The 14103-nt window shown below is 37.3% G+C and overlaps 2 protein-coding genes across 2 annotated transcripts; one reads left to right on the top strand and one right to left on the bottom strand.

Moving 5' to 3' along the window:
• Nucleotides 1-774: 774 nt before the first annotated feature.
• LOC134660650 (acid-sensing ion channel 2-like) lies at nt 775-13943 on the bottom strand. The gene is made up of 11 exons (XM_063516426.1): nt 13789-13943; nt 11887-12089; nt 11659-11804; nt 10158-10288; nt 9248-9332; nt 7519-7758; nt 5427-5517; nt 5164-5217; nt 4976-5072; nt 1600-1712; nt 775-881 (listed from the first exon to the last, which is right to left on the bottom strand). Exons 1-11 carry the CDS (start codon nt 13911-13913, stop codon nt 793-795), a joined length of 1374 nt encoding a protein of 457 aa, XP_063372496.1. The 5' UTR covers nt 13914-13943; the 3' UTR covers nt 775-792.
• Nucleotides 2935-4678, top strand: LOC134661145 (uncharacterized). The gene is made up of 2 exons (XM_063517096.1): nt 2935-3370; nt 4514-4678. The coding sequence occupies exons 1-2, from the start codon at nt 3174-3176 to the stop codon at nt 4665-4667; spliced, it is 351 nt and encodes a 116-aa protein (XP_063373166.1). The 5' UTR covers nt 2935-3173; the 3' UTR covers nt 4668-4678.
• Nucleotides 13944-14103: the final 160 nt, after the last annotated feature.

Below are 14103 nucleotides of genomic sequence, written 5' to 3'. Positions count from 1 at the left end.
AGCGAAATCACTGATCCAAATAACACTAACAATAAGTTCTACTAAAATCAGTGTGAACTGTTAATTTAACTTTTGAAGGGGAGGGCGCACAAGTACAGTTTATGCGAGCATTCATTGACTAAGCTTACTTCGTTGCCATAACAATGCCCTTCTGTAGAATTTGATTTTATGCTATCAACGCCTAACTTTTGTTATCAGTGTTATTTTTACAAGCTTTTATTTAACTTGCAATGTTTGTTTGTAATATGTTGGTGCGGATCAAATCTTGCAAGCTAAATTAGACTGACTTCCCATTATTCGATTAAGGTGCCGTAGGTTCACAGACCAAAGTTGTTGAAAAATAATTTTGTTAACAAGCAGATACGTCTTCGAGCAATACTACAAATTTTTATATTAAAGGTAAAAAATTGAAAAAATGTAACCTACTATTCTACTAATTACCCCATCCCAAAGGCGTGTATACCAGTGTGTATACAAAAGGGAAGGAATGGAAAGATTTTCTTTAGGGACTTCAGCGATTGCAATGTTCGTGACATATGTCTAAAACGCACTTTAATTTTTTTTTACAATTTAAGGTGACAGTCCATTTCCAACCGCAGCTGCACTACTGTTCTTTTGACTATGGAAATTGACAGTAACAGCGACGCATTCAGTACCGGTAGTGCAGCTGCGGTCAGAAATGGAATGTTACCCTTATGCACAAAAGTAATAAATATGGAAATTGAAATCGCGTGGAAAAGGCATGGCTGTCGTGGTATTTATTCACACTTACAAATATATAAATAAACATTTTTATGGTTTTCGAATGATAAGGTAAAATACTTCCACCAAACTTAGTATAGAAGCTCCGAAAAATAATCCAATGACACCTCCCACGGATACTGAAATGAATACAGAAGATTAAATACTACTTTGCCATTCTTGTGGACAAAATCACAGATAAATAATAGTAAGAGGTACAGAAGACTCATCACTCTCTAACAAAACGCTTTTATTACGACAAATATGACCGCTAGGTGGCGCAGGCGCGAGCAGGCATCCGTTCTGTAGCGGTGCGCGGCAACTACTACAACTACTACATATGGCTAGACACCTAAATTGATGTGGCCCGCATGTACTTGTAACTTGGAGGATATAATCAAACGGAGACGTCTGATTATATCCTCAAATGTCTGTAATTTTCTGTACAAAACAGTCTGCCGATTTTTGCGGGGGAGGGGAACGTCAAATGTATGCGTAACGTAAAAATAGCCATGTCAGATAAACGTCAGTCCATACATTGTGTATGACCGTTGGCCGGCTATCTTCGACAGAGGGGAAAGCCTGTTAATGGCTACTCCGTTTAGTTGTATCCTCCAAGACTTGTAACGACGCGAAGAAATCGCGGAGTGAGCCACGCCTGACAAAATGCAGCCTTCTCATCGGTTTTTGAAGAAAACTTTAACAGAACTATTACCAAGCTACATATGATTATTTTAAAAATGTACTATTTAGATTAATTTTATCTGAATTCAATCTGAAATACACTATCCCTTTATTTCAACGTCATCTTTTTGTAGTGACCCAGCCACACTCTGTACTGAATAGGTACTCCCTCACCGACTAGGTCCAGACTGGAGCGCACCAGGTGCCTCTCGTAGCGCAGGTGCGGCAGAGACGACATGCGGATCTTCACCTTCGTTCCCTCTTCGGTGTCCTCGCTCACCCATTTCCTAATCAGACAAAATACATATTGTCAACGAATCAGTCAAATATATGAATGAATAAAAGGAAATAGTTAATCAGCAGAATTGATAATTGATCAGCAGAGAAAAACTTAGGTTTGCATAACATAACGTTTGCATTTAATGTTTAACAAATCGACAGTTTTTTTGCTGACGGAGTTATATTATAAAGTAGTCACAAGACACGATCAGTGATCACTGTGATCAGAGGGCCTACCGCGAACCACGTTCGAAGTGTTACCTCCCTGTCACACTTACGTACGAATTTACAAGTGCGACAGAGAGGCAACACGTCGAACGTGGTTCGCGGTAGGCGCTCAGCTAACCGCGTGGACCGTACGGATCCCCTAGACTTCCTAGAGTATTTTTGCGAAGCCGAAAGCCCGAAATGAATGATCAAAATGGGACGTTCTCAATTAAAAGATTCTGCTTTGTTATTTATTTAGGTATAAGATCCGGATTTAGATTTTATCCTTATACTCATTGTGTTTTATTTACAACCGACAGTGTAGTACGTACCTTTTATCGGTCTTTATCGGTGAACCTGAACGACTTGCTCGACACTTGTGCTCGTTCGTTGTTGTTGTTAAGTTCGATACTTACATGGTATGTATGTATGTATAAAGGCGTAGCCAGTACAAAGGCGAACTTATTCCTTTAAGAGATTTCTTCCAGTTAAGCTTTGAGCATAGTATGTTTAGTTCACCAAATTGTGTCCGCGAACGGCAAAACTTTGCCGCTTACCATAAGGACGAGATTTGCTTGTAGCTTTATACGAATAACCTGTCAAAGGGTCCTTATATATTTATGACAACCGACAAATTGGGACGTTTTGCCGGCGCGGCGGTGGATACAATTGGTGTTTACACTTAGCAAAAGTTGATTCTAGCTATTTTTAAATACATTTGTCCTGATACCTTGTACGAAACAGAATTTAATATAAGTAATAATTTAATAAGGTAAGTATAGAAAAACTAATGATCTTTTAATACCTAATGAGAGTAATGAGTGAGTAATGATAATGACCAGTAACCCATTTTGACCGACATACAGTTGACATTGACGGATGTAGGTAGGTATCTATAAAACACACAGACTTGTCATTTTCGCGCTCATGATAAAACATCTATAAAAAGACAATATTTGATGCAGCATTTGTCAAAATAAGACTACTGTCAAACGTGTAAAATTAGTGTAAAATTATCAAAAATGTTGGTAACTTTAGTAAAATGATTAAACAAGATAGTATTTTTCTGGTGTAGCAGCAGTATACCACGAGGAAGAAGCCATACGGGCGGCGACCTCGTGTGGCAGATGCGAGGCTCCTTGCTGGGGCCATTCCAACATGGTGCCTTCGCCTTGCCGGCATCATCCGTCGCCAATTTCTTGCACTCCGTACCCTTCCATCAAAACTAAACTTGCGTACCCCAATCACAATCTCACGGTAGGATGGACGAAATGAAAAGCTGGTTTTTCGGATTGGAGTACTTGGATTACTTCTGGGCGATTCTGTTATCATTTATAATGGAAAGAATCTGCTGCTTGCAAGAACAATTTACCAGAGACTATATAGTGCTCCCAGACCCACCGACAAATGACGACGACTCATATCATTCTATTAACTTAGAAGAATTTTCAGATAGAGAGTAAGTATTAAACTTATCATACAACAGTTCATTTACCTAAGGTATAATTTTAAACATGAACCTAGAATATTACGGACGGACTGTCACCTAAGACAAACTGTGACACTGCAATGGCGGACGGTTTGAATGTGTGCGTATAGACGAGTGTTACCATGTAACACAAATTCTCCCCTAATGGTGAAACAATTATTTTTAATATCGTCCTTGTTTTCGAATAAAAAAATTGGGACAGTTTTACGTTAGACAATAAAAAAAGTTTGTACGTATCTGATTTTATAGGTCTTGAAATTCGCAATATTGCACAATTACTTTGTGCAAATATTATTTTCAATACCTAATGATACTTAGCATCGTAATGAAATCAGTTCCTCATGTTTTTTTTAATTTATACATTTAACTTGAAACATATCTGGTTTTCAACAAAAAAAATATACTTAATACATAACAAACAAACGTTAACTATCAAACATGCATGTAAGCGTCTAATCTCCTTAGTATCGGGAAATTACCATACCGACCTAGTTTGAAATGCACAATCAATAATTTAACCATTTACCTAAATGATCTCTTAATACATAATGATTTAATAAGAAGGGTATCAATTACCCTACTTTCGGGAAATTACCCTATTCATGTTACTGGTCACACTCCTGTTTTGCAGTTTGATAATTTATAAACAACAAATTATCGTGATTTTTCGTACTGATTGATAAACTTAAGCATGAAAAGTTATTCCGTGACTTTTTTTCTTTCGATCGGTACAATTCTAGCAGGATTTAACTACGCATGCCGGCATATTTTATATTTTTCTTCGACATGTTTACTTCAATGACGTTTCGATTCGTCTGACGGCAAACTGGTGGATGTGGGCTGTCAATGTGTGTGTGTCACGCGTAAATACTATGAAACTGGTGGATGTTGGAATCACAGTTGTGTTGTAAGCGAAATTCTGTCATTTTAAATTAATAATTAGAGGCGCAAATTCATGGATAAAGGTTTTTGTCGAGGCCTCACATTTCTCTGAATATCCTGAATTAGATGAGAAATTATCGCTAAATCAAACTTGGATTTAATTACAGTTTACTACTTGTTGGTACCTATAGGAAAAAAGTAGATATACTCGTACATCTCGTTTTGTTGCAGTGGCTCCCTGAAGCTAAGTTTTCTGCGCCTGTGCCGGTTATCACAGGTCACCATATTGCTGACACTCGTCTACTTCTTCAACATTTGCTTCTGGTTTGTAATGACGAAGAAGGCTTCGCCCAAGTACAGGTTTAAAATATCTATTTCTTTATGAAATCTAGAATACATACATACATGAAGGTTATACTACATATAGATTTTCGTTATTTAGCATATTTTCCATCTGATTTCTATATCTTCTCGTATATAGGTACTTATGATATTTGGGTTACGTCAGGTTATTAGGATATTTATAGCATAGTACTTAAAACATTTCGACGCAGGATGTAAGTAGGTATAGGTAATATTTGCAACTTACTTAAAAGTAAAAATGGGGCATTATGTCTTCCTAGAACAACTTGCACATCTTGTGCCTGAATATCTTAAAATCTAGCCTAAAAATCTTGTATTTAGTTTCCTTACTTGGAAATATGTATTGTAGTCAGCTCACTCTCACTGCAGGACGGCAAGCACGGTGCATCGTTCTTTTTCTGCTCGATGCCTAACTTGTTCTTGTTTGCTTGTTGAATGGAAAAATACTTATTTTAGTATATAACTGTATATTTTTTCATAAGTCCTCAATAAAAAAATAAGTAATCTTAAATTCATACCATCATAGGTCACCAAACAATTGAGCCCAGTATAATTGCAATATTTCTCTTTGTCTGAAAAGAGATTAGTTAAACGTACTTTATTAATATAATTTGATATTAAGATGATTGTTACAATATTGACAGACTACAAGAGACAATATGACAGTTATAATTTAGCATTTGAACTTGTTTATTTGTAAACATATAAGTACGGTTCTCTTTGGTAGCGTACATTGAGTGGCTGTGAGCTGTGACGCGATTAAACAATGCAGCGAACTCACAAGCCAGGTCGCGCGCGGGGTGCACGCAGCCGCAGTGGCCGAATGAGTCTTTGGTGCTCTCAGCCAGCATACACGCCCCGTAAGAGTATACCTAAAAACTCGCAACACTTGTACTTTTGAATCGTAATATGACAACTTTGGAATCAGACAAAACAATAAAGAACAAGGCGTACAATTTTGATGGTTATCGTCAAGTAATTTACTGTACTTAATACGTTCAATATATGAATTGGTCAGGCAAAATTATTTCAAATACCTATAGTAGTAGGCACATCCAATTCAATGAGAATGTAACAAATAGTTCACAATTAAATCAAAGTAGGGGAGAGTGGGGTACAGAAGATCATGGGCCAGGTCACAGTGGATCTTTTGCAATAACTTTGTTACTTAATATTAATTTGTAAGATATGTATGTACCCCTTAAGCGGGGTAAGTCATCGCGACGTTGCCGCTTTTACGCGCACAAGATGCACCTAACTAGTTATAGTATGGCTCTTCTGAGGTGAACTTTTCGCTTCTTTCAAACAAAGGCCATTGTCTCTATTATCGCCTCTCCCGACTTAGCACGTGCCAGTACAACATTCATATTGAAAAACAACCGGTATCGTCATAGTATTAAGGTTCAAATTTAATGTCACTGATATTCTAGATATTACGTTTTGGTAGTGTAGGACGATAGACCGCCCCGAAGCGATACGGCACTCATATTATGTTGATACTTAGTGTGGTGTTAAAAATGAAACCGGTTATTTATGATAAAGCGTTGTATATTTGTTATATAACAAAATATAAGGTAACAATGTAAATTTAAGATTAATAAGTTTAACATAGGTATAATCAACATTTTTCCGTGTAGGTATATAAACAGTTATACGTACTACTAGATAAAATCGTGTCATAAAAAAATCAGATATAATCAATTTATTTCTTATATTATAACCGACCTTTCTTCTGACCGTTGACACGTGACGTTTTGTTAGAAAAGCTGTACGCTTCAAAGCTCCACGTTTGCCTTATCAGTGTTTTTATTGTCACTATGCGTCGGCATCACATCAGAGGTGCTAATTTCACAGTATCGTTATTTTAAAGATAAGAAAAAATAACAATGCTTGCAGCTGCACCTTTGTAAATTATTACATTTACCACCGCAAGCTAATAATTTAAATAAAACAATATAATAAATAACCACGTTTCATTTTTAACACCACACTAAGTATCAAAATAATATGAGCGCCGTATCGCTTCGGGGCGGTTTATCGTCCTACACTACCAAAACGTAATATCTAGAATATCAGTGACATTAAATTTAAACCTTAATACTATGACGATACCGGTTGTTTTTCAATATGAATGTTGTACTGGCACGTGCTAAGTCGGGAGCAAGCGGTTTTGCGATAATAGAGACAATGGCCTTTGTTTGAAAGATTAAGGTTCGAAGCGAAAAGTTCACCTCAGAAGAGCCGTACTATACTATATTTACTATCTCATCTTCAGAGCAAAAATTGAAATGAGCATCAACACTTTTAATTAAAAGGTGTAATTTTTACATATTTAACCTTTTCAACGCTTTTCGTCCCATGCTAAAATGTGGCTTATACGCCAAATGGTTGCAATATGAAGAGCGAAAATAAACCTTATCTGTCAGCAGGAAAATTGCTTTGACAGCGTCCGTCATAGCCTTTTTAGTGGCTGTTGGCGTCATGGGCACGACAGCACTCGACCACTTTAGTGGCTCTTGGCGTTGAAAAGGTTAAAAAATAATATAGCTTGTGATTATGAAATCTATCATTATTTTCAATATTTTTTCATCACACTTGCGCAGTAAGCGTGCTATTTCAGGCAAGTGCAGCAGGAGCTAAAGTCCATTTTACTCCCACGGGAATTATAGCTTTTTTTTAAATAATGTCACTAACTTAAGACCAAAGCAGGTTCTAAGTAAAATGTATAAACAGAACGAATTCCCATTCATAAAGTGTTCATTGTACATTACAATTTTTACATGAGTGTCGTGCACTCGCGTCGCATATGCCTACGCACGGACCGGAGCGGAACCGTGCTACATACGTAACCCATCTTGTGTTTATTGGCCTTAAGAAAGTTTATAAGTAAATGAGACACTTGCGGGGTAAGTGTAGAGCGCCGTAGCTGGCACCTCCTCCAGATAGCGGCAGCCGCGCACGAGTAGCTCCTCGAACTTTAGCAAAGGGTCGTTCGCCATCTCCACCAGCGAGAAAAGGAACTCGACCCAGTTCTCTTCTCGAGTTTTCACTCCTAACTTGAACTTGTTATCCAAATTATTTGTTGACAACTCCTCCGGACTGTGAACGGATATCTGTCGAAAAATGTTGCGGCTTGTACAGTCAGCAGCAGAAGTTGCTAAGCGGGTGAAGTGTTCAAAATTACCTCGATAAATTGCGATCATTTTGAACACCTCGCCCGGTTAGCAACTTATGCTGCTGACTGTACATGTATGTATGTAAGTACCTAGGTACTTAACTACCAAAGCTAGTTAATGTTTATGTGTATATCCATTTTCTCCCCGAATTTCTCATTTAAGTAACCTTTTAAAAAGCCGAATAAATTAAAAGTGCATTATTTGTGGTTTTAACATATACTAGAGGTATTATAGGTCGTACCTTACCTGCACAAAACATTGGATTATATATTTTAACAATAAATAACAATTAACTATATTGAGTTCCATATATTACAGATTTTGAAGTAGTAACTATGAAGTGAGCTAATTTACTTTTAACTATCCACGCTCATGTTAGAAAATACGGCAGCAAAAAGAAAGTTCTAGGTAAGGTTGGTACCTGGTGGTACTAGGTGTAGTCAAGTCTATGTCTCTCCTCTGATGTAACTCCTTATTTGACATTATTATTATCATTAGGTACACATTCCGAACATTACCGTAAATCAGTTTTTAATTTCTCGCCCCAGTTTCACTGCCCGATTAACCTCAATCATTTGAAATACTAGTGCAGAGCCGTTGTTGATTATATTGACAATACAAAAATTTATCATCATTTGCAATATTTTTTTGCATATTACTCAATGTCTGTGTACATACTCGTATTTACCTCGCAATATACATACGTATAAGTGTGAGAGTTGTATCCTAACCTAAGCTTAATAATATGTATCATGTCGATAGGTATTCATATTAGCTAAACCTGACGCCTCACAAATATTAGTCACAGTAAGCGTATATACCGAGTAGGATCACAAAATTTACTGTCTTACTCGTATCTAAACGACATTAGAATGCTTGAATAGTTGTCCTTGGATTCGGCCTTTCCCTAATTCTTCCGAGTTAAGTTATTTAGAGAACTTGCTTTTTTTTGCAACGTGTTCAATTTGCTACGGGTGCTACGCCGTATCATTCTTCCCATATGAATACTTATGATTTAATATAAAGAATTTGTAATTGTAGTTCCTTAGCGCACGCAGCATACCGGGATTAACTATTTACGTGATACAAAATATGTATACGCGACTGTACCCATTATTAGGGGCAACTTTTGTTATGAGAGCAAACCTGAAACCCCAAAAAAAAATTCGGTGTCCCATACTAAAGTTCAATTTGACATGAGATGATACACGATGTATGGAAACCAGATTTTTTAATGAGATTTCAGAGTTGCTGCTATAGTAAAATATGATCATATAAATGAGTATAAAATCGTGTACCTACATATCTTTCTGTATCACCTAAACTCTAAAGAGTCACCTTTTCCTCAAGGTCATTTTACTTTTTCCTACCCGTTGAGATAATTTTACTAGGCTGTTCTGCTAAATACATAAATTAATTGACTTACATCAGTATCTTGATGAACACGAAAGGATAATAGACCTGGTCCAGTAGATCTATTTACTGTCATAAGTGGTTCTTGCGTAGAATTTCTACAAGTAAAGAAAAACGGTCAAATGCAAGTTCGTTTCGCGCACCGAGGGTTCCGTACAAACTTTCCATTATCTCATGTCTTTTGATACACAAGACTTTGACCAGAAATATACTACATACATAGTAATGTACGTACAGCGCCATCTATCGGCCAATCGGCTAACTAATTTGCGCGACAGGTAGTTTATACTATGTATGTTGGTTTTTCAGGGGTAATTCTTTATCGTCTGAACCGATTTCAAATATTTTTTCATTTTCCTTCAATAATTTTTTTAATGTACAATTTGAGTTATTTCAAACGATAACCCACTTGACCTGGTACAGATGTAGTGCATAATTGTTCTCCATCGTATTTTCTCGGAAACGTTCGTATTTATCATTCACTACTTCAGTCAACCTTAGTGCTATTTGTACCTACACTGACTGAATTAGCAAGACACGTTTGTACGTTTCCGTGAAAAACAATGGAAATTATTCATATTTTATAGAATAAAAAAAAAACACTTTCAATGTGTCTGAATATTGTTCATTACTTCCTAATTTCATATCGATAGCTTTTTAGGTAGTTCTCGAGATATTTAGCGATGTGACAGACCGACGGACGGATGGACGAACAGAGTAGCACCATAAAGGTTTCTTTTGTATACCTTTTTGGTACGGAACCCTAAAAAGATTGATCACCTTGTGTCAAGTGTGTAGCGTGATTATCTCAAAAAACATGTGACCAAAGTGTTTATCTGCGTATTAAGCGTATCTAATATAAGCAATCATATCAGTTATCGTGTAGATATCGTGTGATAAGTAGGGTAGGTAGAAACACGCACCTGTGCTGGAGCGTGTTGAAGGAGTAGCACGGCCCGTGCTCGGCGTGCACGGTGCGGAAGCGCGCGCAGCACGAGAACGCGACGCCGTTGAACTCGCACTCGCTCAGGAGCTCCGAGCAGCTCTTGTAGATCTAATAGTGCGCCCACACTAACCAAACGAACAGCCGACGAACGCCAAACGAGATTTAACTTCGTTTGGAGTTCGTTGGCTCGCAACGTTATGTGAATTGAATCAGTGTTCCTATTTAACTAGGTACATCATAAAACATAATTTAATCGGATTAGTTTTACGTGACCCGATTGATGAGCAAGGTAGAATCTATATATATAAAATTGAAAAACCAGAACGGGATAAAAAACGAGGGAAGAAGCGAGATGGCGCCTTACAAATTTCTAAAAAAGTTTTTGACACGTTTCTCGAATACGACGCACGTATGATAAGAAAAAACTGTTTAAATCTATTATCTAAATACGAGAATAGAACTAGAGCATAAAAACTATCGCTTACGATGCGTATTTAATTTACAATAACCAAAAGAAATTTTCATAACAATCTTCATTTTACGATGATCGACCATTTTCGGCAACATTCGGTTGCTTTCGTTTCGGTGGTGCTACAGACAAAATTATTTGATGTGGTGCTACAGACATACCAAATGACCCAAATGTTTATGTTTGTCATGTTGGTATACAGTTATTGCGGTGTTTTCTTATACGAAATAAAATAAAAAGTGCTGTCAACCTCAACCTTAGTCTATGCCCATCCGAGTGACTTATGCCATATATGACTTATCAATCAAATTAGTATTATCGTATGATTATCGTGTTAATAATTTGTATTTTATTATTTTAAATTTCTTTTTGAGTTATCTTATTCAGATTGACTTTCACGGCTTCGGCAAACATTGCCATTCGTCCGGGGAACGGGCTGCCGAGATGGGCCAAAATCAAAAATACAAAGTTGATAGCAAGTTAATGTTAATATGAAGCCCATCAGTTCAAGGGATACCACGGGCACCAGCCCGTAATAATGTGTGTATGTTAATTATACTTTAATGACTTTACAGGTATAAGCAATTCGGGAACTGTTTTCTCGCGTAATACGATACGACTCGATCAGGTAGGATTTTTTCTTCTTGCTGAACAGTCACCATCAGATATATATATCGGAAATTAATCTAATGAACGTTTTTGCAATTGGGCTTATAAAAATTAATAATAATTTTATGTTGAAACAAGTTTTAAATAAATACCTACCTAGATGAAAAAATACAATCTTGCCTTTTATCAAATCACATAATTTTTTGAGAAATTTGCGAATTAGTTATCCAAATACCTATCGGTTACAAATAGAAAGTCCCTACCACAGTTATAAACCCTGGCAAGGTTCAATACATAATAATATCGGTATTTATATAACTAAACATAAGACAAACTCTTTATTTCATTTGACGCGAGCGGAGCTGCGGGCCCGTCTAGTGTATTATAATGGAATAGTTACGTAATCAATTATCTGCCTCCAGGGCAGGTCGCACGGCACCGTGGAGCCGCAAGGTACGCAAAACTCCTTTGTACAGGACCCTATCCCGTTCAGCAAGTTCGTCAAATAGCGGCGATAGTTGTACGATAAATTTTTTATCAGGGGACCTTTAAAATAAAAACAATATAGGTATACTTAGTGAACTCAAGAACAACAACAGGCGTAAGTAGGTTGTAAACTAGGGCTTACCAAACTGAGCGCTATCCGTGAACATCCTTTGAGCCGTCGCGGGATAAAACTTCTCACACACGGTGACAGCTGGGAAGGTAGTCGTCCAGAGTAGGTAGCGCGTTTCTGGGTTGTAGCTCAGCGCGGCGCTGTCGCGCGCCGCCGGCGTCAGCAGCACGGCCATGCAGCCCGCCGACGCGGCCAGCACCATAGCCCATAACCATCTACCAACGAATTAGCGTATAGCCGGTCAGTTTCCTAATTCGTCAATTTTGCTGATTCAACAGTTTACCTTCTGGTCATTTTTACTAGGTTGACAATTTCGCTAGTGGGTCATTTTCCTAAACCTTCAGTTTACTCTTTCGCCAGTTTTGCTAGGCTTCAGTTTCGTAAATTTGCTAGTTTCCTTATGTGCTAATTTAATTATTCGTCAGTTTGGTCAAATGGTCATTTCCCCTAGATAATCGGTTTCTATATTCGCCAGTTTCACTAGTTGCCAGGGTCTTATAGTCGTGTTTCGGTGTATCAAATATACAAGGTGATTTCAGGGTCGTGTGGCAAGTAGCAAGAGACCAAGGCTTGATGCAGAATCAAAAGATGAACCTATTGATGCTTCATTGATGTTTCTAGTCACCTTATTAAATGTTATTTTAAAACTATTATCCGACACCATATAAAGTTATGTCATCTGCTATTCTCCTGTAATGTGGTTTAAAAATATTAAACTTACATTTCGTGACTTTTAGCTGAGTACAAAAATATGTCTTGTATCGCCTTAAGATCGCCTTAACAGCTGGGTTCCTAGTTTACTACGGAACCCCAAAAAATTAGCAAATCATAAACATGACGAGATGGGAAAACTGACAAACTAAACTATCAGATGAACAAGGAAAGTAACGGATTAGGAAAATGACGAAATAGCAAAACTGTCAACTTAAGATAATTGAGGAATAAGGAAGTTTGCGACTCAAGAAACTGGCTTAATAGGGGCTCTGACAATTTAGTGAAACTGGCAAAAAAGGAAATTGGCGAATTAAGAAACAGTCTAATCATTAAACTGTTGAATCAGCAAAATTGACGAATTAGGAAACTGACCGGCGATACGCTAATTCCTACCAACGCCATTTCTCAAAAATTTTATTACAATTTTTTTATTACTCAAGAATACCTATAGATACATCTTGAAAAAATATTTCAAGGCCCGTTATCAAAATGACCTGATTTGATTATATACTGTTGATTTTGAAGTGGCACGATTTTTTTAACAGTGAATAATCTGAGGTCTTCCGTTACTCTTGTTCAGGCCCGCCACTTCGTCTGCGTACAGTGATGATTTTCGTCGTCTCGTCACTCGAACTACCTCCATACCAAATTTCAATAGACAAAAGACAGACAGACAAAGTTACTCTCGGGTTAGGATTTAAATTCATAGACCTTAAAACCGACGCCGAGCTGTGAGTAAGAATATCTTAGACCTGAGTTGTCAGAGAGACACAATAAAAAATCCGGTCAACTGCGAGTTCATTTAACTCGCGTACCTACTGAGGGTTCCGAACACACTTAATACTTATATCTCATTTCAATTGCTGCTCCTTAAACTATTTTTTGACCTAAAGTATACTAAGAGAGCCAGTTGGTGTGGTGAACGATAAATATCTATTATACCTATTAGGTGGAGTTCTAATATAATAAACTTTTGTACACCGCCATCTTTCGACAAATCGGCTCACTAATTTACATGACCGAATGTATTGTATCCAAATTTCTAATTGATTAGCGTAAGTAGTTGCCGAGATATTTAGCGATGTGACAGACAGACAGATAGACAGAGTCGCACCATAAGGCTTCCTTTTTATTTTACCTTTTCGGTATTACTATATTATATACCTAAAAAGTAGGTATTAACTATTATACTATACTTACTTGACCAGAATACTTTTGCTCCTCACTACATGTTTGAAGCCATTAATATTACTGTTCCACGCAAAGAACAAAAGCCTCTGTTGAAGCTCTGCCCTAGTCCTCATAAAATAGTGATTAAACTTCATCGTTTCGCATAATGCAGCTCGGACAGTGCATATGACAGTCACGCGGCTCAACACTGGGAGGTCATTTGACTGTTGTTATAGGTAGGTACCTAGGCAGGTACCAGGTAATAGATCAATTTTACTAAGTGTCAGCAAATATGAATAAAATATATGTGCAGTCAGCTGCAGAGAGAGGTGACCCCTCCTGCAT

Source organism: Cydia amplana, chromosome Z (assembly GCF_948474715.1).
Source record: "Cydia amplana chromosome Z, ilCydAmpl1.1, whole genome shotgun sequence".
In the NCBI taxonomy this organism is placed as follows: domain Eukaryota; kingdom Metazoa; phylum Arthropoda; class Insecta; order Lepidoptera; family Tortricidae; genus Cydia; species Cydia amplana.
This window is presented reverse-complemented; position numbering and strand designations above follow the sequence as displayed.

Bases quoted from the DNA above. Each gene is read 5' to 3' on its own strand.
- LOC134660650 (XM_063516426.1), bottom strand. From the start codon at position 13,913: ATGAAGTTTAATCACTATTTTATGAGGACTAGGGCAGAGCTTCAACAG. The intron at 9,333-10,157 runs GTGCGTGTTTCT...CTTTACTTGTAG, and splicing joins TTCAACACGCTCCAGCACAG to AAATTCTACGCAAGAACCAC. The intron at 5,073-5,163 runs GTATGAATTTAA...CCATTCAACAAG, and splicing joins TTGTTTGGTGACCTATGATG to CAAACAAGAACAAGTTAGGC.
- LOC134661145 (XM_063517096.1), top strand. From the start codon at position 3,174: ATGGACGAAATGAAAAGCTGGTTTTTCGGATTGGAGTACTTGGATTAC. The intron at 3,371-4,513 runs GTAAGTATTAAA...GTTTTGTTGCAG, and splicing joins GAAGAATTTTCAGATAGAGA to TGGCTCCCTGAAGCTAAGTT.